This window comes from Moschus berezovskii, chromosome 7 (genome assembly GCF_049115385.1).
Source record: "Moschus berezovskii isolate FMDL1 chromosome 7, NW_MosBer_1.0, whole genome shotgun sequence".
Lineage (NCBI taxonomy): Eukaryota > Metazoa > Chordata > Mammalia > Artiodactyla > Moschidae > Moschus > Moschus berezovskii.
Genome location: NC_142466.1, coordinates 60,413,962 through 60,441,302, shown reverse-complemented (window position 1 = coordinate 60,441,302; position 27,341 = coordinate 60,413,962). Strand labels below are relative to the sequence as shown.

At 38.3% G+C, this 27,341-nt stretch overlaps 1 protein-coding gene across 5 annotated transcripts in view; it reads right to left on the bottom strand.

The window, feature by feature from the left end:
• The window catches only part of VPS13A (vacuolar protein sorting 13 homolog A), a 247,632-nt gene extending 220,865 nt beyond the window's left edge, over nt 1-26,767 (bottom strand). For 4 of the 5 annotated variants that reach the window (XR_008686091.2, XR_016037846.1, XM_055426921.2 and 1 more), the window contains exons 1-3: nt 26,421-26,766; nt 3,644-3,687; nt 961-1,003 (exon numbers count right to left, since the gene is read on the bottom strand). Coding sequence is in view for 2 of the 5 variants with exons in the window: in XM_055426921.2 (XP_055282896.2) it covers nt 961-1,003; nt 3,644-3,687; nt 26,421-26,520 (187 nt within the window). In the remaining 3 variants the exon portion in view is untranslated. Of the gene's footprint in view, nt 1-960; nt 1,004-3,643; nt 3,688-26,420 lie in introns of all 5 variants that reach the window. The other variant, XR_008686092.2, reaches the window with a different exon arrangement.
• Between the last annotated feature and the right edge of the window lie 574 nt (nt 26,768-27,341).

The window sequence follows — 27,341 nt, the reverse complement described above, 5'->3', positions numbered from 1 at the left end:
CCAATAAAGTTAAAACAATAAACCAAAATAATTTAAGAAATGAAACATGTATGTCTTTATTAAACACATTTGAATCAATTTCTGCTCAACTAGTATATTGAGCCAGTATATTCTGCTCAACCAGTATATGTAAACTACAAAAATTGGAAATGTAATACAAGAAAATTAGTATAGTGTTTCCTAGAAAACTAGCAGAATGGAAAACAGGTTTTTGATTGGTTCCTGACAAAACTGCCTGGAGGATCCAGATGAAATTTCCTTATACCACTTATTCATGGCCAATCAGAATACAGCAATCATAACTAGTCAGAAACTTAAGAAACTGAGACAGTCATGCTCTCCATTAGTTTTAATGCTTTGGATCTCAACTCATTCAACATTTAACAAGATGCATAATTTCACGAGTATTGGGGCTTCCCTGGTGGCAGGGGTTAAGAATCCACCTTGCAATGCAAGGACACTGGTCCAGGAAGACACTACATGCCACCAGGCAACTGGGCATGTGTGCCAAAACTACTGAGCCCACACTGCACTCTGGAACCCACACTGTACTCTGGAGCCCACAGGTTCTAACTACTAAGCCCATGTTACAACTACTGAAGCCCACATGTCCTAGAGCCTGTGCTCCACAACAAAAGAAACTGCTGCGATGAGAAGCCCTTACAGCACAACTAGAGAGTAGCTCCCATTCACCACAACTAGGGAAAGCTCACCTGCAACAATGAAGCCCCAGTACAACTAAAAACAAAATATTTTTTAAAAGTATTTCACAGGTATTCAACGAGGGATATATGGACCAAAACACATATTAAGTCACACAACTAAGTTTTATATATATGAGAACACATGATTCTTTTAATTTATGCTCAGAAACATTATAAAGACATTATAGAGATATTAGACATATTATTCTGGTTACATGTCTAAGAAGAGGATATACAAATAATAAAGACAGCTTACCTATATGGCCAACTTTAATTTTAAATGGTACATCCAGTTGACTCTACAAAAAAATATATATGTAAAATCTTAGTACATACACAGGTTGCAAAACACGTAACTAATTTTTTCTTCCCAAAATTACTTAAGGGATTTAAGTTAACTTACACCTTCTCATTACCTTCAATACTTATTTAAGTTTCTAAATACATAACTACAATATCTTCAAATCCATAAAATTCAGAGCCTGGTCACCTTAAATAGCGAAAGATTCTATAGCAATACTGACCACCGAAGTTACTCATACCAGAATCACTACAGCTTTTACACTACTTGAAAAAGAAAAGAAAGTGGGAAATTTCACTGTCAGTTTGTATTTGAAGGGAAACTAAACCACTAGTGCAAAAAATATCCTCAAATAAATTTCTCCTCATTCAATGGGAGAAAAGACAACCTTTTCAATAAATGGTACTAGGATAACTGGATATCCACTTGCAAAAAGAATGTAGTTGACCCTTATCTTATACCATATATGAAAATTAATTTGGAATGAACCAAAGGTCTAAGGTAAGAACTAAAACTGTAAAATGTTCAGAAGAAAATAAAATCATATAATTTCTTGGATAGCACATGAAAAGCATAGGCAACAACAATTTAAAAAAAAAGATGAATTCAATTTCATCAAAATTTAATTTTTTACATAAAAAAATGTTTGTATATAACACCATTAACAGAAGCAAAAGACAACCCACAAAATGGGAGGAAGTATTTGCAAATCATATTTTCTGACAAGGGGAAATATTCAAAATATGTAAAGAACCAAAGTGCACCCCCCCAAAAAAAAAGAACCATGATCTTAAAAAATCAGCAATGCTTTTCAATAGACATTTTTCCAAAGAACATATAAAAATGGTCAACAAGCACATGTAAAGATGCTCAACCTCACTAATCATTAGAGAAGTACTGAGGAAAACCAGTAAGATTTACCACTTCATACTCATTAGGACAGTCAGTATCAAAAAAACAGAAAGTAAATGTTGTCAAGGATATGGAAAATTGGAATTCATGTACTGCTGATGGGAATTCAGGTATACTCCATTTTATTGTGCTTTACTTTGTTGCACTTCCCAGATACTGATTTTTTTGTTTTGTTTTGTCTTTTATTTTTTAATCAAATTGAAGATTTGTGGCAATCCTTCACCAAGGAAATCTATCAGTGCCACTTTCCCAACAGCATTAGTTTTTAACTGATGTATGTACACTGGTTTTTTAGACTAGGTGGCACAGTGGTAAAGAACCTGCCTGCCAATGCAGGAGATGCAAGAGACGCAGGTTTGATCTTCGGGTTGGGAAGACCCCCTGGAGTAGGACATGGCAGCCCATTCCAGTGTTCTTGCCTAGAAAATTCCATGGACAAAGAGCCTGGTGGGCTACAGTCCATTAGGTTGCAAAGAGACACACATGACTGAGCAACACAGCACATATACACATAGTGTACACATAATTTTTAAATACACTGGGAAACCAAAAAATTCTGTGACTTGTTTTATTGTGACAGTATTCACTTCACCGTAGTGGAATGCAAACAAACCTACAAAATCTCCAAGGTATGCCTGCATAATGTGGTTCAACTGCTATGGAAAACAGTGTGGTGGCGGTTTAATGGCTCAGCCGTGTCCATCTCTTGTGACCCCACAGACTGGAACCCACCAGGCTCCTCCATCCATGAGTTTCCCAAGCAATAATACTGGAGTGTACTGCCATTTCCTTCTCCAGGGGAATCTTCCCAACCCAGGAATCAAACCCGCGTCTCCTGCGTTGCAGGTGGATTCTTTACGGACTGAGTTAGTGTTCAATTCAGTTCAGTTGCTCAGCCGTGTCCAACTCTTTGCGACAAAGGCTTAACATAAAATTACAATCCATCAATTTCACCCCTAAGTATTTACCCACAGGAAACGAAAGCTAGGATTTGAACAGACGTGAATACTAATATTCATAGCAGCATTATCCACAAGAGACAGAGGCAAAAACAACCCAAGTATACATCAACAGATAAATGAACAAAATACAGTATATACATACAATACTATTCAGCCTTCATAAAAAGGAATGATTTCCTGGTAACTGCTACAACATGGGTGAACCTTAAAGGAATTACACTAAGTAAACTAGATAAAAAATGACAAACATAGCATGACTGCATTTATATGAGGTACTTGGAATAGGTAAATTAATAGAAGCAAAAGTCAGCAAGGTGAATGGGGAAAGGGAATGAGGAGTTATGTTATTTCTTACTGGTGACAAAGTTTCCTTAGTGTAATAAAAATGTTTCAGAAATACATACTGATGATGGCTGCACAACACTGTTAATGCCACTGTATTCTATGGCAAAAAAAATATGATTAAAATGGTACCAAGAAAAACAAAAACTGAAGATGATAGGAGAGGTAAGTTAAAACTCTTAAAATGAAAGCATACAGGAAGAGACAAATTTTAGAAATATTTTTAAAGGGGGAAATTACCATCAGGTTGTATTTCTATGGAGACTGAAAGTCCATTTTGCAAAATACACAGTTTATAAAAATTATTTTTTAAAAGTTTTCTTAAGTAATTTAAGATGACAAATCAGGAATATGTTCATGTAACCTAAATGTAACCTGTTCATGTAACCTAACATAAGAAAGTGTTTATAGTCAAAACATACCAGGGCATTTTCTTTAATTTCAAGATTCTTCAGGGCCACAGCTCCTAAAAGAAAGAAAAAATCAATAAAAAACTAAAATTGAAATATTCAAATAACCTTTATTTTAACAAGGTAGGTATACTTCATTCCTAAATGTCCTATTAAGGAAAACAGTTATCAAAATGTAAATAGAAATAGAATCCAACTATAATTTTTGGCTCCCCTTCATTCTTCAACTTAGTCTAAGATTCCATGTTTGAGCAAACATCATTTATTATAAGTTCTGACCTATACAGCTGTAGCTCAAGGATAATGAATACATTTTCATCAAAATTATACAAATAATATGAATCTACCAACATAGCATGATGTAAGAAATTACTGGAAAAAATTACTGCACTTCAATATATTTGCAATGAGCAATTGGAAAGATTTTTAATTCATCCATGTGAGATTAATAAGGATTTCCTAGAGATACTGAGTGTTGTCGTCCATCTTGCTCTGTTTTAATTCTGCTACAGAAAATGAATGCCTTCACTTTCAAGCAGTAATTTGAGTATGAGTAACTACATTCAGAAAACTAAGATCATGGCATCTGGTCCCATCACTTCATGGGAAATAGATGGGAAAACAGTGCAAACAGTGTCAGACTTATTTTTGGGGGCTCCAAAATCATTGCAGATGCTGATTGCAGCCATGAAATTAAAAGACGCTTACTCCTTGGAAGGAAAGTTATGACCAACCTAGACAGTATATTATTTTTTTTTTTCCCTTTCGCTTTTTTTTTTTTGAACAGAGGAAAATTTATGCGTCGAACCTGGACTGGTCACTTATGATAATATACATGCTACAATTCCATTCTCCCCAATCATTCCACCTTCACCCTCTCCCACAGAGTCCCAAAGACTGTTCTAAATGCCTATGTCTCTTTTGCAGTCTCTTATACAGGGTTCAGGTTACCATTTTTCTAAATTCCATATATATGCGTTAATATACGGTATTGATGTTCTTCTTTCTGGCTTACTTCACTCTGTATAATTGGCTCCAATTTCATCCACCTCATTAAAACTGATTCAAATGCATTCTTTTTGATGGCTGAGAAATACTCCATTGTGTATATGTACCAAAGCTTTCTTATCCATTCATCTGCAGATGGACATCTAGGTTGCTTCCATGTCCTGGCTATTATAAACAGTGCTGCAATGAACATTGGAGTACATGTGTCTCTTTCAATTCTGGTTTCCTCGGTGTGTATGCCCAGGAGTGCGATCGCTGGATCATATGGCAGTTCTATTTCCAGTTTTCTGAGGAATCTCCACACTGTTCTCCATAGTGGCTGTACTAGTTTGCATTCCCACCAACAGTGTAAGAGGGTTCCCTTCTCTCCACACCCTCTCCAGCACTTATTGCATGTAGACTTTTGGATAGCAGCCATTCTGACTGGTGTGAAATGGTATCTCATTGTGGTTTTGATTTGCATTTCTCTGATGATGAGGGATGTTGAGCATTTTTTCATGTGTTTATTAGCCATCTTTATGTCTTCTTTGGAGAAATGTCTGTTTAGTTCTTTGGCCCATTTTTTGATTGGGTCACTTAGTTTTCTGGAATTAAGCTGCAGGAGCTGCTTGTATAATTTGGAGATTAATCCTTTATCAGTTGCTTCATTTGCTATTATTTTCTCCCATTCTGAAGGCTGTCTTCTCACCTTGCTTAGAGTTTCCTTTGCTGTGCAGAAGCTTTTGATTTTAATTAGGTCCCATTTGTTTATTTTTGCTTTTATTTCCAATATTCTGGGAGGTGGGTCTTGGAGGATCCTGCTGTGATTTATGTCGGAGAGTGTTTTGCCTACGTTCTCCTCTAGGAGTTTTATAGTTTCTGGTCTTACATTTAGATCTTTAATCCATTTTGAGTTTATTTTGGTGTATGGTGTTAGGAAGTGTTCTAGTTTCATTCTTTTACAAGTGGCTGACCAGTTTTCCCAGCACCACTTGTTAAAGAGACTGTCTTTTCTCCATTTTATATTCTTGCCTCCTTTGTCGAAGATAAGGTGTCCATAGGAGCGTGGGTTTATCTCTGGGCTTTCTATTTTGTTCCATTTATCTATATTTCTGTCTTTATGCCAGTACCATACTGTCTTGATGACTGTGGCTTTGTAATAGAGCCTGAAGTCCGGCAGGTTAATTCCCCCAGTTCCATTCTTCTTCCTCAAGATTGCTTTGGCTATTCGAGGTTTTTTGTATTTCCATACAAATTGTGAGATTATTTGTTCTAGTTCTGTGAAAAATATTGTTGGTAGCTTGATAGGGATTGCATTGAATGTATAAATTACTTTGGGTAGTATACTCATTTTTACAATATTTATTAAATTATATTATATTATTAAATTATATTAAAGAGCAGAGACATTACTTTGCCAACAAAGGTCCATCTAGTCAAGGCTATGGTTTTTCCAGTGGTCATGTATGGATGTGAGAGTTGGACTGTGAAGAAAGATGATCACCGAAGAATTTATCTTTTGAACTATGGTGCTGGAGAAGACTCTTGAGAGTCCCTTGGACTGCATGGAGATCCAACCAGTCCATTCTAAAGGAGATCAGTCCTGGATGTTCATTGGAAGGACTGATGCTAAAGCTGAAACTCTAATACTTTGGCCACCTCATGCGAAGAGTTGACTCACTGGGAAAGACTCTGATGCTGGGAGGGATTGGGGGTGGGAGGAGAAGGGGACAACAGAGAATGAGATGGCTGGATGGCATCACCGACTCGATGGACATGAGTTTGAGTGAACTCCGGGAGTTGGTGATAGACAGGGAGGCCTGGAGTGCTGTGATTCATGGGGTCGCAGAGAGTCGGACACGACTGAGCGACTGAACTGTTGTCTAGATGTTCACATGATATATGGGGAAAACACCAAGAAATAAACATCAGTGAACATCTAACACAAGTGACTTGTACAATTAGAAACAAACATTAATTTATTGGGGTTCTGACCAATATATATTGGGTGAATGACATAGGTATATGGAGTATCACTGTTTTTTCTACTGTAATGTTCAACACTATAGCTTAAACTTTCCATTTATGGCTAATTCTTTGAACTGGCAGCTTTGAATTTTTTTTAAATCAATATACTACACAGACATAAAATGAATTACTCAGTACAACTGAAAAAAGTATTATATTGTAAAATGTTATTTTACATTAAAATGTATCTCCTCTAAATAAATAGATTTAAGTCTATAATGTTATATATCTCTATATACTGGTTAAAAATTAAACTTGATAGACAAAATATTTCTATCAAATATATTTTAACAAATTTTAAAAGGGCTTCCAGTGTAACAAAATGAAAAATACATGACACTGAAGAAAAATTAAGAGAAAACAACATTTACTTTGTCCAAAGTTAATATTTACATATAAAACTAAATTTAGATATTAGTAGTACCATTTAAAGTACAAGTCATTTTAGATTTTGGGTTTTTCTGATTACGACGAGTTTTGCACAGCAATCTATACAACTGTTTTAAGTTGCTGATGTCAAATGTATTTTTTAAAAACATGCATTTGCACTCTCCTCCCTTCATGATGACTATTTTTGATACTAAATTTTGTATCTAATTATTTTTTGTATCCCTTCATGATGACTATTTTTCATACTATGTTTTGTATCTAATTATTTTGTATATCCTGTAACAGCTTATTGTGGGCTTTCCTGGTGGCTCAGTGGTAAAGACTGCCTGTCAATGCAGGAGACACGGGTTTGATTCCTGGGGAAGATCCCCTGGAGAAGGAAATGGCAATCTACTCAGTATTCTTGCCTGGGAAATCCCACGGACAGAGGAGCTTAGTGGGCTATAGTTGATATATATTTAGTTGATATATATTTATATCAACTATATATATCAACTAAACAACAACAACAGCTTATTGTGGGTATAGATAATTTTTCTACTTTTATCTTTAAACCTCCCTACTAGCTTTGTGTGTGTGGATGTCTTCCTACCTTTACTGTTTGCCTTTACCAGTGACCTTTTCATTTAAGAATATCCTTGTTTTCAACTACAGTCTTTTCTTTTTTCACCTAAAGAACGTTCCTTTAACAATTGTTGTAAAGCTGGTTTGGCACTGCTGAACTCTTTTAGCTTTTGCTTGATTGTAAACTTTTGATCTCTCCATTGAATCTCAAGGAGAGCCTTGCTGGGCACAGTATCTTGAAGGTAGATTTTATCATTTAATCACCTTGAATATATTGTGCCATTCTCTTCTAGCCTGCAGAGTTTCTCCTAAAAATCAGCGGATAACCATATAGAGCTTCCCTTGTATGTTATGTGCGGTTTTTTCCCTTGGTGCTTTTAGTATTTTCTCACTGTCTTTAATTTTTGTCAATTTGACTAATGTATGTCTCTGTGAGTTCCTCCTTGGGTTTATCATGCTTGGGACTCTCTGTACTTCCTGGACTTAAAAGTATTTCCTTTCTCATGTAGGGATGTTTGGGCTATTATGTTTTGCATAGACTGCTATACACAAAAATATCACTGTGACCACAAACCAAAAGTCTACAATAGATATACACACAAAAGAGAAAAGGAATCCCAAACATAACACAAAAGATATTCATCAAATCACAGGAGAACAAAGGGAGGCGAGGGGAGAAAGGGAGAAAATCTACAACAACAAATACAAAACTGCTAACAAAATGACAGTAAAAACATACATATCAATAATTAAGTTAAATATAAGTGGAGTAAACACTCCAACTGAAAGACACAGAGTGGCTGAATGGATACAAAAACAAGACCTACTACACAAGACTCACTTCAGATCTAGAGAACACACACACACAGAGGATGAAAAAAGGTATTCCATGTAAACAGAAATCAAAAGAAAGCCTAACTATGAATATTTATATCACATGAAATACTTTAAAGATTGCTACAAACTAGTACAGCCACTATGGAGAACAGTGTGGAGATTCCTCAAAAAACTGGAACTAGAACTGCCATATGACCCAGCAATCCCACTGCTGGGCATACACACTGAGGAAACCATAATTGAAAGAGACACGTGTACCCCATTGTTCATTGCAGCACTGTTTATAATAGCCAGGACATGGAAGCAACCTAGATGTCCATCAGCAGACAAATGGATGAGAAAGCGGTGATATATATATACAATGGAGAATTACTCAGCTATTAAAAAGAATGCATTTGAATCAGTTCTAATGAGGTGGATGAAATTGGAGCCTATTATACAGAGCGAAGTAAGTCAGAAAGAAAAACACCAATACAATATATTAATGCATATATATGGAATTTAGAAAGATGGTAACGATGACCCTATATGCGAGACAGCAAAAGAGACACAGATATAAAGAACAGTCTTTTGGACTCTGTGGGAGAAGGCGAGGGTGGGATGATATGAGAGAATAGCACTGAAACATGTATATTATTATCATATGTGAAACAGATCACCAGCACCCCAGACAGGGTGCTCAGGGCTGGTGCACTGGGATGACCCTGGGGGACAGGATGGGGAGGGAGGTGGGAGGGGGGTTCAGGAAGGGAAACACATGTACACCCATGGCTGATTCATGTGAATGTATGGCAAAAACCACCACAATAATATAATTAGCCTCCAATTAAAATAAATTTTTAAAAAAGATTGCTACAAAAAACAGAAAAGGACATTACATACTGATCAAAGGATCAAACCAAGAAGAAGATAAAACAACTGTATTTACAGTTATTTAACTGTATCCACATTTATTTAAATGTACACCCAAGAGAAAAGCAACTAACTATATAAGGCAAATCTTAAAAGATGAAAAAGGAGACACCAACAGTAACACAATAATAGTTTGGATTTTAACAACCCTATGTACATCAATGGACAGATCATCCAGACAGAAAACCAAAATGGAAACCCCGGACTTAAAGGACAGACTATACCACTTCTATTTAACTGATATATAGACAGAATTCAATCAAAAAGCAGCAGGATACACATTCTTTTCAAGTGCACATAGAACATTCTCCAGAACAGATCACATGTTGGACCACAAAGCAGGCCTCAGTAAATTTAAAACTGAAATTGTATCAAGCATCTCTTCCAACCGCAAAGCTAAAAGGTCAGAAACCCACTAAAACAACTGCAAAAAACAAAAATATATGGGTTAATCAATATGTTACTACACAATCAATGGATCACTGAAGAAATAAAAGAGGAAATTTTAAATATACCTAGAGACAAATGAAAAAACAACAATCCAAAACCTATGGGAAGCAGCAAAAGCAGTCATATGAGGGAAGTTTATAGCAATTCAATACAAGCTTACCTCAGGAAACAGGAAAAATCTCAATTAAAAAACCTAACTTTATACCTAAAGCAACTAGATAAAGAACAAACAAAACTCAAAGTTAGCAGAAGGAAAGAAATCATAAACATCAGAGCAGAATAAGTGAAATATAGACCAAGAAAATATAAAAGAACAAGGAAACGGAAAAGCTGCTATTTTGAAAACAGAAAGTCTCCAAGACTGAACCAAGAAGTAAAAGAAATAATGAGCAGACCAACGACAAGTACTAAAATTTGACCTGTGATTAAAAACTCCCGATAAACAAAAACTCCAGGACCAGATGGTTTCACAGGCAAATTCTACCAAACACTTAGAGTTAACACCTATTCCTCTAAAACTACTCCATAAATTTCAGAGGAAGAACACTTCCAAACTCATTCCATGAAGACACCATCGTCTTGATACCAAAACCAAAGATACCACAAAAAACCCAAAATAGCAGGTTGGTATCACTAATGACCACATATGCAACAACTCTCAATAAAATACTAGTAAACTGACTAAAACAATACATTATACACCATGATCAAATGGAATTTATCCCAGGGATGCTGGGAATTTTCAATCTCCACAGAACAATCAGTGTGATACAGCACACTAGTAAACTGAAGAATAAAAACCTTATGACTCTCTCAATAGATGCAGAAACAGCTTTTGATAAATTCAACATGTATGAGAAAAATACTCCAGAAAGCAAGCAGAGAGGGAACATAGCTCAATAAAACAAAGACCATACATGACAAACCCACAGCTACTATTATACTCAAGGCTCAAAAGGTGAAAGCATTTCCTCTAAGATCAAGAAGAAGACAAGTATGTCCACTCTTGCCACATTTACTCAATATAGATTTGGAAGTCCTAGCCATAGCAGAGAAGAAAAAGAAATGAAACCAAACTGGGAAGAAAAAAGTAAAATTGTCACTGCAGATGACATGGTACTCTACACAAAGAATCCTTAAGATGCCACCAGAAAACTACTGGAGTTCATTAATGAACTCTGTAAATTTGCAGGATACAAAATTAACATACAGAAATCTGTTGCATTTCTATACACTACAAAAAAAAATTAAAGAAACAAACCAATATATTACTGCATCAAAAAGAATAAAGTATCTAGGAGTAAATCTAACCAAAGAGGTACAAGACCTGCATTCAGGAAAAAAAACAAAAAATAATCATATTACCTAATGCAAAGTATAGACTCAATGTAACCCCTACCAAAATACCAATGGTGTTTTTCACAGAACAAGTAATTTTGCATGGAAACACAGAAGACCCTGAATAGCCCAAACAATCTTGAAAAAGAAGAACAGAGCTGGAGCAATCATCCTCTGACTTCAGACTATACTACAAAGCTATTGTTATCAAACTCCAGGAGATAGTTAGCAAACTCCAGGAGACAGTGAAGGACAGGGAAGCCTGGCGTGCTGCAGTCCACTGGGTTGCAAAGAGTTGGATACAACCAAAAAACTGAACAACAAAAAATCATCATCCAAACAGTATAGTACGGGCACAAAAACAGACACATTGAAGAGGAGAGTCCAGAAATAAATCCCCATATTTACAGTCAATTAGTCTACAAGAATATACAATGGAGAAAACAGTCTCTTCAATAAGTGGTGCTGAGAAAAGTGGACAGCCACATGTAAAATAATAAAATTAAAACATTTTATAACACCATATACAAAAATAAATTCAACCTGGATTAAAGATCTAATTGCAGCAGTATTTTTTGGATCCATCTTCTATGGCAAAAAAAAAGTGAATTTAATTAAGCTTTAAGCTTTTGTACAGCAAAAAAATTATCGACAAAACAAAAAGACAAACCTACTGAGTCGGAGAAAATATTTCCAAGTGATAAGACCAAAAAGGAGATAATATCCAACATACATAAACAGGTCATAGACCTAGCTATCTCAATACTGGGCATATACCACAAGGAAACCAGAACTGAAAGAGACGCATGTACAGCAATGTTCACTGCAGCACTATTTACAATAGCTAGGACATGGAGAAGGCAATGGGGACCCACTCCAGTATTCTTGCCTGGAAACTCCCATGGATGGAGGCGCCTGGTAGGCTGCAGTCCGTGGGGGGTCGCGAAGAGTCGGACACGACTGAGCAACTTCACTTTCACTTTTCACTTTCATGCATTGGAGAAGGAAATGGCAACCCACCCCAGAGTTGGACACGACTGAAGTGACTTAGCAGCAGCAGCAGGACATGGAAGCAACCTAGATGTCCATCAACAGATGAATGTATGAGGAAGTTGTGGCACATTAACACAACGGAATATCACTCAGCTAGTAAAAGGAACTCATTTGAGTCAGTTCTAATAAGATGGATGAACCTAGAACCTATTATACAGAGGTATAATATAAGTATTATATATTAGTCTTATATATAAGACAAATACTGTATACTAACGCACATATACAGAACTTAGAAAGATGGTACTGACAATAGTACATGCAGGTAAGCAAAGGAGACACAGACATAAAGAACATACTTTTGGATTCAGTGAGAGAAGGAGAGGGTTGGGTGATTTGAGAGAATAGCATTGAAACACGTGCATTACCATATGTAAAACAGATGACCAATGTGAGTTCAATGCATGAAGCAGCACCCAAAGTTTGTGCTCTGGGACAACATAAAGGGGTGGGGTGGGGAAGGAGCTGGGAGGGGGTTTCAGGATGGGGGGACACTTGTATACCCATGACTGATTCATGTTGATGTATGGCAAAACCCATTACAATATTGTAATTATCCTCCAACTAAAATAAATTAAAAAAAACCAGCTCATACAACTCAATATCAAACTCCCCCACTGAGAAATTAAATTCCCTGGGGGTCCAGTGGTTGAGACTCCATGTTTCCACTGTATGGAGGGGACCCAGGCTCGACCCCTAGTCAGGGGACTAAGACCCCACACGCCACAGAGAGTGGCAAAAAAACGACTGAAAAATGAGCAAAGGAACTGAATAGACATTTTCCCAAAGAAGACATGCAGATGGGCAACACGCATACGAAAACACACCCAATATCATCAATCATCAGGGAAATGCAAATCAAAACCACAGTAAGCTATCACCTCACACCTGTCAGAATGGTTGTAATCAAAAAGAAGACAAGTAACTAATGCTGCTAAGGATATGGAGAAGAGAAAATCCTGGTACACTGTTGATGAGAATGCAAACTGAAGCAGCCACTGTGGGAGACAGTGTGCAAGTTTCTCAAAATCTAAAAATATAACTACCAGATGACTCAGCAATTCCAATCCTGGGTATATATTAAAAAAAAAAAAAAAACACTAATTAGAAAATATACATGTACCCCAATGCTCATAGACACATTATTTACAAGTGCCAAGAAATGGAAGCAACAGAAGAATGGATAAAGAAAATGTAATACATACATAAAATGGAATAACAGCCATAAGAAAGAATAAAATATTGCCATTTGCAGCAACACAGACAGACTTGGAAGGCATTATCCTAAGTGAAATAAATCAGAGAAAGTATATTACTTACATGTGGAGTCTAAAAAAAATGTAACTAGTGAATAAAACAAATAAGAAGCAAACTCACAGACATACAAAACAAACTAGTGGTTACCATGGGGAGACAGAAGGAGGGAGCAACAATACACAGATGAAGGGGGAAAAGCTTATTATGCAATTATATGAAATCATATATGTGAAACTTTTGAAAATTGTAAAGCATTAACAGATTTAAAGACTCTTTCCTTCAATGAAAAAATAAATTAGAAATAAAAATAAAATGTGACTATGTGATAATTTCTATTTTGTCCTGTCCATAAATTTACAATACTGAACAAGTCTGAAAATGTACATTTTAAATAAAGTTTAAGTCATTTCACATACTTTTGAAAAAATCAGCAAGCTTAAAGATATGTAAATATTAATAGCATAAGCTTCCAAATAGATAAACTTTCATAATAAATTTCTGAACTGAAATGTAAAGAGAAAGGTAAAATTAAAATGATAAAACAATGTCCAAGAACCGTAGTACAAATCTAAAAGCTGTAACCTAAGCATAATAGGAATACCGAAGGCAAAAAAGGAGAGAGGAGAAAATGTATACATTTGGAGCAAAATGGCTAAGAAATTTCTGAAATTAATGATAAAGTCACCAAACCACACAGCCAGGAAGCTCCAAACATACCAAGCAAGGAAATAATAAAAAGTTTACCCCTAGGCATACCACAATCAAACTGCAGAAAATGGTGACTAAAAAATCTTGAATATGATTCAGAAAATCCATTTCATATATATCCAAAGGCAAAGAAAATGGGGTACCAGAAAGATTTCTGCATTCCCATGTTTACTGCACATTATTCACAATAGCCAAAATATGGAAACCAGTTAGGGTCATCAAGATGGATAAAGAAGATGTGGTTTATATATAAACGGAATATTAAGCCATGAAAAAGAAATCCTGCCATTTGGAACAACATGGATGGACTCCCTTTAAGGGGTTTATGGGGAGATAAGACAATGAAAGAAAACACTGTATGATACAATTTATTTAAAGATTCTAAAAATGTCAAAGAAACAGTAGAACAGTGGTGACCAGGGATTGGAATGTGGGAGAATTGGGGAAATGTTGTTTAAAAAAAACATAAACTTGTTGGTTTGGAAGAATGGCATTGAAACATGTATATTATCATATGTGAAACATATCGCCAGTTCAGGGTCGATGCATGTTACAGGATGCTCGGGGCTGGTATGCGGGGATGACTCAGAGGGAGGATAAGAGGAGGAGGGAGGTGGGAGGGGTGTTTGGGAGGGGGGAACTCATGTACACCCGGGGCGGATTCATGTCAATGTATGGCAAAACCAACCAATATAATATTGTAAAATAATTAGCCTCCAATAAAAATAAAAAAAAAATTAAAAATAAATAAATAAAAACATAAACTTGCAACTAGGAGATAATTACGCTCTGGAGATCCAATGCAGAGCAGAGTGACTACAGCGAAAATACTGTATTATATACTTCAAAACTGTTCAGAGACCAAACCTTAACCATTCCACCACACACACACAAAAAAATGATGTGTATGTGACATGATAGAGGTGTTAGCTAAAGCTATGGTGGTAATCATACTGCAATATACAAATGTATCAAACCAACATGTTGCACACCTGAAACTTATAAAATGTTGTATATAAATTCGACCAACTATACTCTTGAAACAAAGTAGAAAACACACACACACTCTAATAAGAGGTGTAAGGAATAACTGGATTAAAAACTCACTAGAGAACACCCAAAGCAGACTTCAACAAGCAAAAAAAAAGAATTAGAAAACCTGAAGACAGGTCATTTGAAAATACTAGGAACAAAAAAGAAAAAAATGAAGTGAACAGAGGCGAACTTATGGTACATCATTAAGTGGGTCAATACATACACAATGGGAGTCCAAGAGAAGAGATACAATACATTAATCATGGAGTCCACAAGGAAGAAAGATAAATATAGAGCTTATTTGAAGAAATAATAGCTAGAAATTTGTACACAAATATACAAATTTCAAGAATCTCAAGTGAGAAACAGAATATGAAAGAGAGATTATTAAAGGCAACAACAGAAAAGCAACTTCATAAGTACAAAGAATCCTCAATAAGATTATCAGTGGATTTCTCAGCAGAAATAGTGCAAGCAAAGTAACAAGGGAATGATATATTTAAAGTACTGAATTAAAATTTAAAAACTGTCAACCAAACAATATATCCAGCAAAAAAGAGGGTAACATTATGATACCAATGTCAGATAAACAAAAACTGAGGGAGTTCATTACCAAGACAGCTGCCTTACAAAAAATATTAAAGTCCTACAAGTAAAAAAGAAAGGATACCAGGTGCTAACTTGAACTTACACAGGAATATAAAGTTCTCCTCTAAAGGCAGATAAATAGGCAAATATAAAAACCAGTACTACAGTGGTCCTCTTCTCCTTTGCCTTTCTCTCTCTTCTTTTCACAGCTGTTTGTAAGGCCTCTTCAGACAACCATTTTGCCTTTTTCCAAAGGAGAAAAGGAAAGATATACCTATTTGAATGTAGAGTGCCAAAGAATAGCAAGGAGAGATAAGAAAGCCTTCCTCAGTGATCAGTGCAAAGAAATAGAGGAAAACAACAGAACAGGAAAGACTAGTGATCTCGTCAAGAAAATCAGAGATACCAAGGGAACATTTCATGCAAAGATGGGCTCAATAAAGGACAGAAACGGTATGGACCTAACAGAAGCATAAGATATTAAGAAGAGGTGGCAAGAATACACAGAAGAACTATACAAAAAAGATCTTCATGACCCAGATAATCACAATGGTGTGATCACTCACCTAGAGCCAGATATCCTGGAATGTGAAGTTAAGTGGGCCTTAGGAAGCATCACTATGAACAAAGCTAGTAGAGGTGATGGAATTCCAGTTGAGCTATTTCAAATCCTAAGCAATGATGCTGTCAAAGTGCTGCACTCAATATGCCAGCAAATTTGGAAAGCTCAGCCGTGGCCACAGGACTGGAAAAAAATCAGTTTTCATTCCAATCCCAAAGAAAGGCAATGCCAAAGAATGCTCAAACTACCTCACAATTGCACTTGTCTCACGCGCTAGCAAAGTAATGCTCAAAATTCTTCAAGCCAGGCTTCAACAGTATGTAAACCGTGATCTTCCACATGTTCAAGCTGGATTTAGAAAAGGCAGAGGAAGCAGCGTTCAAATTGTCAACACCGGCTGGATTATTGAAAAAGCAAGAGAATTCCAGAAAAACATCTACTTCTTCTTTAGTGACTATGCCAAAGCCTTTGACTGTGTGGATCACAACAAACCATGCAAAATTCTCAAAGAGGTGGGAAAACCAGAGCACCTGACCTGCCTCCTGAGAAATCTGTGTGCAGGTCAGAAAGCAACAGTTAGAACTGGACATGGAAAACAGACTAGTTCCAAATTGGGAAAGGAGTAGGTCAAAGCTGCATATTGTCACCCTGCTTATTTAACTTATATGCAGAATATATCATGAGAAATGCTGGACCGGATGAAGCACAAGCTGGAATCAAGATTGCTGGAAGAAATATCAATAACCTCAAATATGCAGATGACACCATCCTTATGGCAGAAAGTGAAGAAGAACTAAAGAGATTCTTGATGAAAGTGAAAGAGGAGAGTGAAAATGTTGGCTTAAAACTCAACATTCAGAAAACTTAAGATCATGGCATCTGGTCCCATCACTTCATAGCAAATAGATGGGGAAACAGTGGAAACAGTGACAGGATTTATCTTGGGGGGCTCCAAAATCACTGAAGATGTGGACTGCAGCCATGAAATTAAAAGAAGCTTGCTCCGTGGAAGAAGTTATGACCAACCTAGACAGCATATTAAAAAGCAGAGACATTACTTTGCCAACAAAGATATGCTTTTTTCAGTAGTCATGTATGGATGTAAGAGCTGGACTATAAAGAAAGCTGAGCGCCCAAGAACTGAATCCTTTGAACTGTGATGTTGGAGAAGACTCTTAAGAGTCCTTGGACACAAGGATATCCATCCTAAAGGAAATCAGTCCTGAATATTCATTGGAAGAACTGATGCTGAAGCTGAAACTCCAATACTTTGGCATCAACACCTGATGTGAAGAACTGACTCATTTTACCCTGATGCTGGGAAAGACTGAAGGCAGGAGGAGAAATGGACTGGAATGGGTGAATTTAACTCAGATGACTATTATATCTACTACTGTGGGCAAGAATCCCTTAGAAGAAATGGAGTAGCCATCAAAGTCAACAAAAGAGTCCAAAATGCACTACTTGAACACAATCTCAAAAACGACAGAATGATCTCTGTTCATTTCCAAGGCAAGTCATTCAATATCACAGTAATCCAAGTCTATACCCTGACCAGTAATGCTGAAGAAGCTTAAGTTGAATGCCTCAATAAAAACCTATAAGACTTTTTAGAACTAACACCCCAAAAAGAGGTCCTTTTCGTTATAGGGGACTGGAATGCAAAAGTAGGAAGTCAAGAGATTCCTGAAGTAAAAGGCAAATTTGGCCTTGTGCTAACAGAGTTTTGCTAAGAGAACGCATTGGTCATAGCAAATACCCTCTTCCAACAACACAAGAGAAGACTCTACACAAGGACATCACCAGATGGTCAATACCAAAATCAGACCGATTATATTCTTTGCAGCCAAAGATGGAGAAGCTCTATACAATCAGCAAAAACAAGACCGGGAGTTGACTGTGGCTCAGATTACCAACTCCTTATTGACAAATTCAGACTTAAATTGAAGAAAAAAAGAAAAACTACTAGACCATTCAGGTATGACCTAAATCACATCCCTTATGATTATACAGTGCAAGTGAGAAATAGATTCAAGAGATTACATCTGATAGATAGAGTGCCTGAAGAACTATGGACGCAGGTTCATCACACTGTACAGGAGGCTGGGATCAAGACCATCGCCAAGAAAAAGAAATGCAAAAAGGCAAAATGGTTGTCTGAGGAGGCCTTACAAAAGAGCTTTGAAAAGAAGAGATGCAAAAGGCAAACAAGAAAAGGAAAGATACATGAGGAGTGGAATACAACTGACTCTTGAACAACAGAGCTTTGCATTTTGTGGGTACACTAGTATGTGGACTTTTTCCAATAAATACATACTTCAGAATTACATCATAGGTGAATCTGAGGATGTGAACCACAAATATGGAAGGCCAACTGTAAAGTTATATGCAGGTTTTCAACTGTGTGGGGGTTTGAAGCCCTAGCCCCTATGGTGCTCAAGGGTCAATTGTAACTAAAATGAAAAATGAAGGAGGGAATAATATTGCCAATTCCACAGAAACAAAAAGAACTATAACAATACTATGAACAGCTATGTGTCTACAAATTTGATAGCCTAGATAAAATGGATAAATTCCTAGAAACATGCACACTACCACTAACGAATCATGAAGAAATGCATAATCTGCACAGATTTGTAAAGAGATTTCATCAGTAATCAAAAAACATCCTAACAATAATGACAACAATAAAAGCTCAGAACAGAAGAGTTTCACTGGCAAATTCTACCAAACATTTAAAAGAGAACACCAATCCTCCTCAAATTCTTCCAAAAAATGAGAAGGAAACACTTCCAAACTGCATATCAGTTCAGTTCAGTCGCTCAGTCGTGTCCGACTCTTTGCGACCCCATGAATCACAGCATGCCACGCCTCCCTGTCCGTCACCAACTCCCGGAGTTCACTCAAACTCATGTCCATCGAGTCGGTGATGCCATCCAGCCACCTCATTCTCTGTCATCCCCTTCTCCTCCCGCCCCCAATCCTTCCCAGCATCAGAGTCTTTTCCAGTGAGTCAACTCGTCGCATGAGGTAGCCAAAGTATTGCAGTTTCAGCTTTAGCATCAGTCCTTCCAATGAACACCCAGGATTGATCTCCTTTAGAATGGACTGGTTGGATCTCCTTGCAGTCCAAGGGACTCTCAAGAGTCTTCTCCAGCACCACAGTTCAAAAGCATCAATTCTTCGGCGATCAGCTTTCTTCACAGTCCAACTCTCACATCCATTCATGACAGCAACCAAAATTGAATGGTACAGTAAAAGAATTATCACTATTATTCAATGTAATATCCTAGGAATGGAAAGATGGTTCAACATATGAATTCAATCAGGGTAATACACCTCATTAACAGAATGACTTAACACAGGATCACTTCAACTGATGAAGAAAATGCATTCAAAAAACTTCAACATTCTTTCATGATAAAAACATTCCAAAAATTAGGAATAAAAGTAAACTATCTCAAGATATTAAAGCCATATATGAAAAGAACACAATTAACTTCATATGTAATGGTGCAAGATATGTCTTTTTCTCTAACATCAAAACAAGATAAAGATGTCCACTTCTGCCACTTTTACTCAACACCATGTCATAGCCAGAGCAACTGGGCAAGAAGAATAAATAAAAGGCATCCACATTGGAAAGGAAGAAGGAAAATTCTCTCTGTTCATAGACAACATGATCTTACATGAAGAAAAGTATTCCACAAAAAACTGCTAGAATAAATAAATTCAGTATGTTGCTGGAAACATAATCAAAATACAAAAATCAGTTGTTTCAATACACTTAACAATCCAAGATAGAAACTATGAAAATAATTACATTTACAATTGTGTTAGTTAGTTGCTAAATCGTGTCCGGCACTTTTGCAACCCCATGGACTGCAGCCCGCCAGGTTCTCTGTCCATGGGATTTCCCAGGCAAGAATACTGGAGTGGGTTGCCATTTCCTTCCCCAGGGGAACTTCCACACCCAGGGATCAAACCCACATCTTATTGCAGGCAGAATCTTTACCACTGAGCCATCAATGAAGCCATATACAACAGTATCAAAAATAGCAAAATAGATGGGAAAAAACAATGGGAAGAGAGAAGAGGAGAATGATTTATACCCCAAAACCGATAAGACATTGTTGAAATAAAACACTCATATAAATAGAAAAACATTCCATTTTCACAGTATTGTTAAGATTATCAATATTACCCAAAGCAGCCTACAGAGCCAATGTAATCCATATTAAATCCCAATTCTTTTCAGAAATAGATTCATTTTTAAATTCATATGACATATCAAGGACCCACAGTCAAAACAACCTTCAAAGGAATGTTGGCAATCTCACATTTCCTAATTTTGAAAATGATGCAACTGACAAGGGGTTAATGTCCAAAATTTGCAAACAGTGCATATCAAAAAAACAAACAATCTAATCAAAAAATGGGTGGAAGACCTGAATAGACATTTTTCCAAGGACAACATACAGAAGGCTAAATAGGCACGTGAAAAGATTCTCAGTATTGCTAATTATTAGAGAAATGGAAATCAAAACCACAATGAGATATCACTTCACACCTGTCGGAATACCTATCATCACAAAGTCTACAAATAACTGATGTTAGAGAGCATTCAGAGAAATGGCAACCCTTGTACACTGTTGGTGGGAATGTAAATTGGTACAGCCACAGTGGAAAGCAGTAAGGAGGTCCCTTTAGAAAGTAAAAATAAAACTAGTATATGATCCAGCAATTCCACTCCTGGGTACACATCCAGAAAAAAAGAAAACGAATTGAAAAAGATAGCGACACTCCAGTGTTTATAGCAGTACTGCTTACAATAGCCAAGACATGGAAACAACTCAACTGTCCAGCAATAGATGACTGGGTTAAAAAGATGTCTCACATACATACACACACAAAATAAAATAGTACTCAGTCATAAAAATGAAATATAGCCATATACAGCAACGAAGATGAACCTAGAGAATATCATGCTTGGTGAAAAAAGTCAGAGAAGGCAAATATTATATGATGTCAACTATATATGGAATCTATATAAGTATAAACAAAACAGAAACAGACTCACAGAAATAGAAAATAAACTTGTCGTTACAACAGGAGAAAAGAAAAGAAGGAAGAACAAATTAGGGGTATGTGATGAAGATATACAAACTGCTGCCGGATTGGTAGAGGCACAAGTTGGAATCAAGATGGCTGGAAGAAATGTCAATAACATCAGATATGCAGATAACGCACCTTTATGACAGAAAGCAAAGAGGAACTAAAGAGCCTCTTGTTGAAGGTGAAAGAAGAGAGTGAAAAAGCTGGCTTAAAACTCAACATTCAAAAAATGAAGATCATGGCATCTGGCCCCATCACTTCATGGCAAATAAATGGGGAAACGATGGAAACAGTGACAGATTTTATTTTCTTGGGCTCCAAAATCACTGCAGATGGTGACTGCAGCCATGAAATTAAAAGACGCTTGCTCTGTGGAAGAAAAGCTATGACCACCCTAGACAGTATATTAAAAAACAGAGACATTACTTTGCCAACAAAGGTCCGTCTAGTCAAAGCTATGGTTTTTCCAGTAGTCATGTATGGCTGTGAGAGTTGGACTGCAAAGAAAGCTGAGTGCTGAAGAACTGATGCTTTTGAACTGTGGTGTTGGAGGAGGCTCTTGAGAGTCCCTTGGACAGCAAGGAGATCCAACCAGTCCACCCTAAAGAAAATCAGTTCTGAATATTCACTGGAAGGACTGATGGTGAAGCTCCAATACTTTGGTCATCTGATGCAGACTGACTCATTTGAAAAGACCCTGATGCTGGGAACGATTGAAGGCGGGAGGACAAGTTAACGACAGAGGATGAGATGGTTGGATGGCATCACCAACTCAATGGACATGAGTTTGGGTAAACTCTGGAAGTTGGTGATGGACAGGGAGGCCTGACGTGCTGCATGCAGTCCATGGGGTTGCAAAGAGTGGGACACAACTGAGCAGCTGAACCGAACATAAGACTATACATAAAGAGAAACATTTTAACAGATTAACATTTCAAAAACAGAATATGCAATTTATTTTTTTTTTTTAAAAGAAGTCTGAGGTTCTAATGTTACACAAAAATGTCAGGCATAACAATTTTTTAAAATTTGACCAAGTATTGTAATTTTGGAGCAAACAAAGAAAATGAGTGAGAAGAAAGAAAAGTATAAGATTAAAAGATACACTCTATGCTACAAATGATAATTCTATTACATAAGGCATCCTTACTACTACTTCTGCCCCTGAATTTCTAATATTTTTGCCCTGAAAGTGCCCTTAAAATGCACCTATTTGGAAATCACAATCCCCTGTGTCATTTGGTTAAAAAACATTGGTGGGGGGTGTCCTACTTTCAATAAATGAATTATAGTATCTGGGACGTAGTTCCAAAAAAATCTGTATTTCTAACAATCACGTACGACTGATTTTGATGCAGTGTAGCTCTTGAATGAAATATTAAACACTAGATGGTTTAGCAAAGTTGGGAGGTGAATCACAGATGTGTCTGCGAAGTACTACCAACTCCCTAAATAGATGATACACTGGAAGGGTGGAAATAACACTGTTTAAAATATATACTTTATCAACATCAGAAACTGCCAACAGTTTGAGAAAAAACTCAATTCCTCTTTCTCCTTCTACAAAATGGCTGCTTCCAGGACTCAGTCTACTTAGGGCACAGCACAGAATAGTGGCACTGTTCTACTGTACCGTAATTAGCTTTGTAAACTTCATATGTAACAATGTTTCTAAGGAAAAAAGAATTCTAATTTTCAAAGGAACATCTCTGAAACAAATTTTCCATTATTAGATATGAAACCATCAATTTAATTCTGTATACTAATTATACCATTCATATGCCAATAGTGATATTAACTGGATTCCTATACGGAAGCCTAGCAAAAGCACACATTTACTGATAGGTCCTTCTGACACTAGACCATAAAATATTAAGTCTATAATCTTAACATTTTTCCTATGTAGCACCTAGTTTCTATTATTGAGATCTTCAAATAACTTTTTAGTCCTCTAAGTTTATCAAGAATTATTATTGCTTTATAAATTCTCCAAGAATATTTTAAATTCTACCTATTACTCAAAAAATGTAAAATATAAAATTATAAAGCTTCTGGAATAAAACACAGGAGAAAATCTTTGTGACTTTAGGTTAGGGAAAGATTTCACAGATACAACACCAAAAGCATGACTCATAAATTCTGATAAACTGGACTTGATTAAAATTTTAAACTTTTGTTTGGCAAGACAGCCTTGGAAACAACTCCGAGAAAGTATTTTTCAAATCACCTATCTTACAAAGGACTTGCATCCATAATACTTAAAGAATTTTCAAGGGTTTGGAATGTCTAAACAAAGTTATCATATCACTTTGATATGATATGAAATTCCACCTCTATACACAAGAGAACTTAAAGTATATGTCCATGAAAAACCTGTACATGAATGTTAACAGCAGCATTAGTCATAAAAGGAAAAAGTAATAATAATGTAAATGTCCATCAACTGATGAACAGATAAACAAAATGAGTTATACCCATACAATGGAATGTTATTAACAGCCACAAAAAGTAATTAAATACTGATATATGCTACAATATAAATTAACCTTGAAAACATAATACTAAGTCAAAGAAGCCAGAAACAAGAGGCCATGTATATTATGATTCCATTTACATGAAATGTCCAGAATTGGCAATCAACAGAAGACAAAAAGTATATTAGTGATTGCCAGAGGAAGGTGGGGATAAATTTGTACTACCAGGCTCCTCCGTCCATGGGATTCTCCAGGCAAGTATACTGGAGTGGGTTGCCATTTGTGGGAGACTACAAAGGGGCAGCAGAGGGAATTTTGAGGTGTGCAAAGACTGGCTGACTTTATTTTGGGGGGCTCCAAAATCACTGCAGATGGTGACTGCAGTCATGAAATTAAAAGACACATACTCCTTGGAAGGAAAGTTATGACCAACCTAGACAGCATATTAAAAAACAGAGACATTACTTTGCCAACAAAGGTCTGTCTAGTCAAGGGTATGGTTTTTCCAGTAGTTGTGTACGGATGTGAGAGTTGGACTATAAAGAAAGCTGAGCACCAAAGAATTGATGCTTTTGAACTGTGGTTTAGAGAAGACTCTTGAGAGTCACTTGGACTGCAAGGAGATCCAACCAGTCCATCCTAAAGGAGATCAGTCCTGAGTGTTCATTGGAAAGACTGATGTTGAAGCTGAAACTCCAATACTTTGGCCACCTGATGCGAAGAGCTGACTCATTAGAAAAGACCCTGATGCTGGGAAAGATTGAAGGCAGGAGGAGAAGGGGACAACAGAGGATGAGATGGTTAGATGGCATCACCAACTCAACGGACATGAGTTTGGGTAAACCCCGGGAGTTGGTGATGGACAGCTGGTGAGCTGCGGTCCACTGAATTGCAAAGAGACGGACGCAACTGAGCGACTGAACTGATGTTTTTTCTGTATCAAGATAGTGATGTTGGATACGTGCTTCCTTGTATTTGTCAAACTGATAGAATTGTGCATCACAAGAGTGAATTTAGTGTATGAGTATTTTAAATTAACAAATACACTGATAAATCAAACTCTACACCAACCTCCACCTTGAAGTAGAAACAATTTTCCACTACAGGTTAAAAGCAAAGCACACCACAAAATATTCTCAAGGCTTCCTACTGAGGTGGGTGGAGACAAGTTTTATCATTATTATTTTACAAATGAAAAGCAGCACAGATTAAACTATCTGTAAATTTCTGGTACTAGTCAGAGATGCTGAGCTAGCATTTATGTTCTTCATTCCTGCAGTCCCACTCTCTACCAAGATGCAAGATATCAACATTAGTTAACAACAGGTTTTCTTTATCAAACTAAATTACCTATTTACACTATTAAATAAAGGAGAAATATCACGTAAATAAGTACTTTAGAAGAAGGCTGTCAAGTGTGTGCATATTCAAAAAGACTAAAATTATATATATATATATATACACACACACACACATATATATAAAGGAAATTAACCCTAGCTTTGGTCTGGGAAACACATTTCATAAGAAAAAGAATCTAATTTCTAATGGGTGTTTAAAATAGATAAGGGTGTAATAAAAAACAGGTGGAAGCACAGCACTAAAAATGGAACTCCGTATAAGGAAATACACCAGAATAAACGGATACAAAGTAAAGCATTAGTCCTTCACCATCCAACTTTACATCTCACTTAGCATAAGGACAGGTCTCTTTTAGGTCTGGGATGTTTACACAGCGCACCTAGCTTCTTTAAAAGTTCAGTAACTCAATACGACTCCAAAACCCCAAACCCTTAACAAGCTTGGCAGATTGCTGGGTCAGGTTGTAAACTGACAACACACCACCAGTCTTTCGAGCGATCCTGCACAGTTTTCGCTCTGTTATCAGCCGAACCCAGGCGAGCCTCCCGGACTCGAGGCGGTGAGGCCGGAAGGGGGAGCCGAGCAGCCAGCAGGGTTTGGCCGTACCCGGAGGCTGGGCGCGGAAGGAGGACGGCATCTCCCGTCACAGCTCCTTGCTTTCACGTGCGAGGCGGCGTGCGGCTCCCCGTGGTCTGCCCGGGCCTCCATCACAACCCAAGCGGCGAAAATGACAGGGACCCGGCCAAGCCCAGGTGTGTCTCGAGGCCGCCCCTCGCCCAACACGGCTGAAACCGGACCTCGAGGGTCCGGTTCGGTGGAAAAGGACGGGTCGGTGGAATTTGAACTCCAGACCCTTGGAGTCCACTGTGGGTCCCTTCGGCGGAAGTTGGGGGTGGGGGGGGACGGCCTTTTCATCCAGCATCAGAGACTCCGATCCCCTCCGACCAAAAACGCACTCGCCGGCGGAGGCCCAGCAACTGCCGCCCGGCTCCACGTAACATGACCCCAAACGAGGGCGGCGGCAGGTGGCAGAGTGGGGCCCGAGGCCGCAAGCAGGCAGGGCCGGCTCTGTCAACGGAAGCACGGGAGGGAGGCGACATGGAGGGGCTGCGGCGGCCGGTCTCCTTACCTGCCCAGATGCCCAGACTGAGCTGGGACGTGTCCAGGTTCACCACATAGTCCCCCAAAAACCGGTTCAACACGTCCACGACCACCGACTCGAACACCATCTTCCTCAGCCGCGGTGGACGCGGCGCTCCTTCTTCCTGTGCCTGCCCCTCCCCCCGAGCCCCTCTCACAAGACTGCCCGGTTCACCGGCTCCCGGGCCACCCGCGCCACACGCGCAGCCCCGCCACGAGCCCTATGAGGGGCGGAGGCGGTCGCTCGCGCCACGCATGTGCGGCTCGGGATCCAGGGTTGGGCGGAGCGCGAGGCCAGGGAGAGAGCTAAGGCGGCTGCGCGGCCGCCTCTTCAGCTCTTGCCCTAGTCCGGCGGAGCGCGGCTCCTTTTTCTCCTCGGCCCCGCCTCCTCCCCCGTCGCCAGGCAACCGGACGGGAACCCGGAGTTGCCAGACATTTCTGACCCCGCCCCCACCGGCAGTCTGGCCACCCCAGTGGCGGCGGGGGCGGGGGGCGGGGCGCCAGGGGGCGCGGCGGCTACTCCCGGCCTGGAACGCCCCGCCCCTAACTGAGGAGACACGCCCCCACGTGGGCCGGGAGGGCCTCTCTCAGAGTGAAGCGGCGGCTGATTAAAAGTGCCTTCCACATTAGTTAGGCTGGAGGCTCTCAAGTGGAGTCCCCGGGAGCTTCGCACTTATTATTACAAGTTGGGAGGTACAGGTGGAACCCGGGTGGTGCTGGCTTCCTAGGTCAGTCCAGCCTAAGTGTCTGGATGCCTGTAAGTGCCCCATTCAGTCTTCCGAGCGCCTGGAGAGGTTACGCAGTTGGTGACTTAACTTCCCTGGCTGCAAATCGAGAGAGGAAAGTAAAGTAAATTGTGGGTTGTAATTCCATGCTCCCTTCCCTGCATCTGAGATCGCACTCTTTCTTG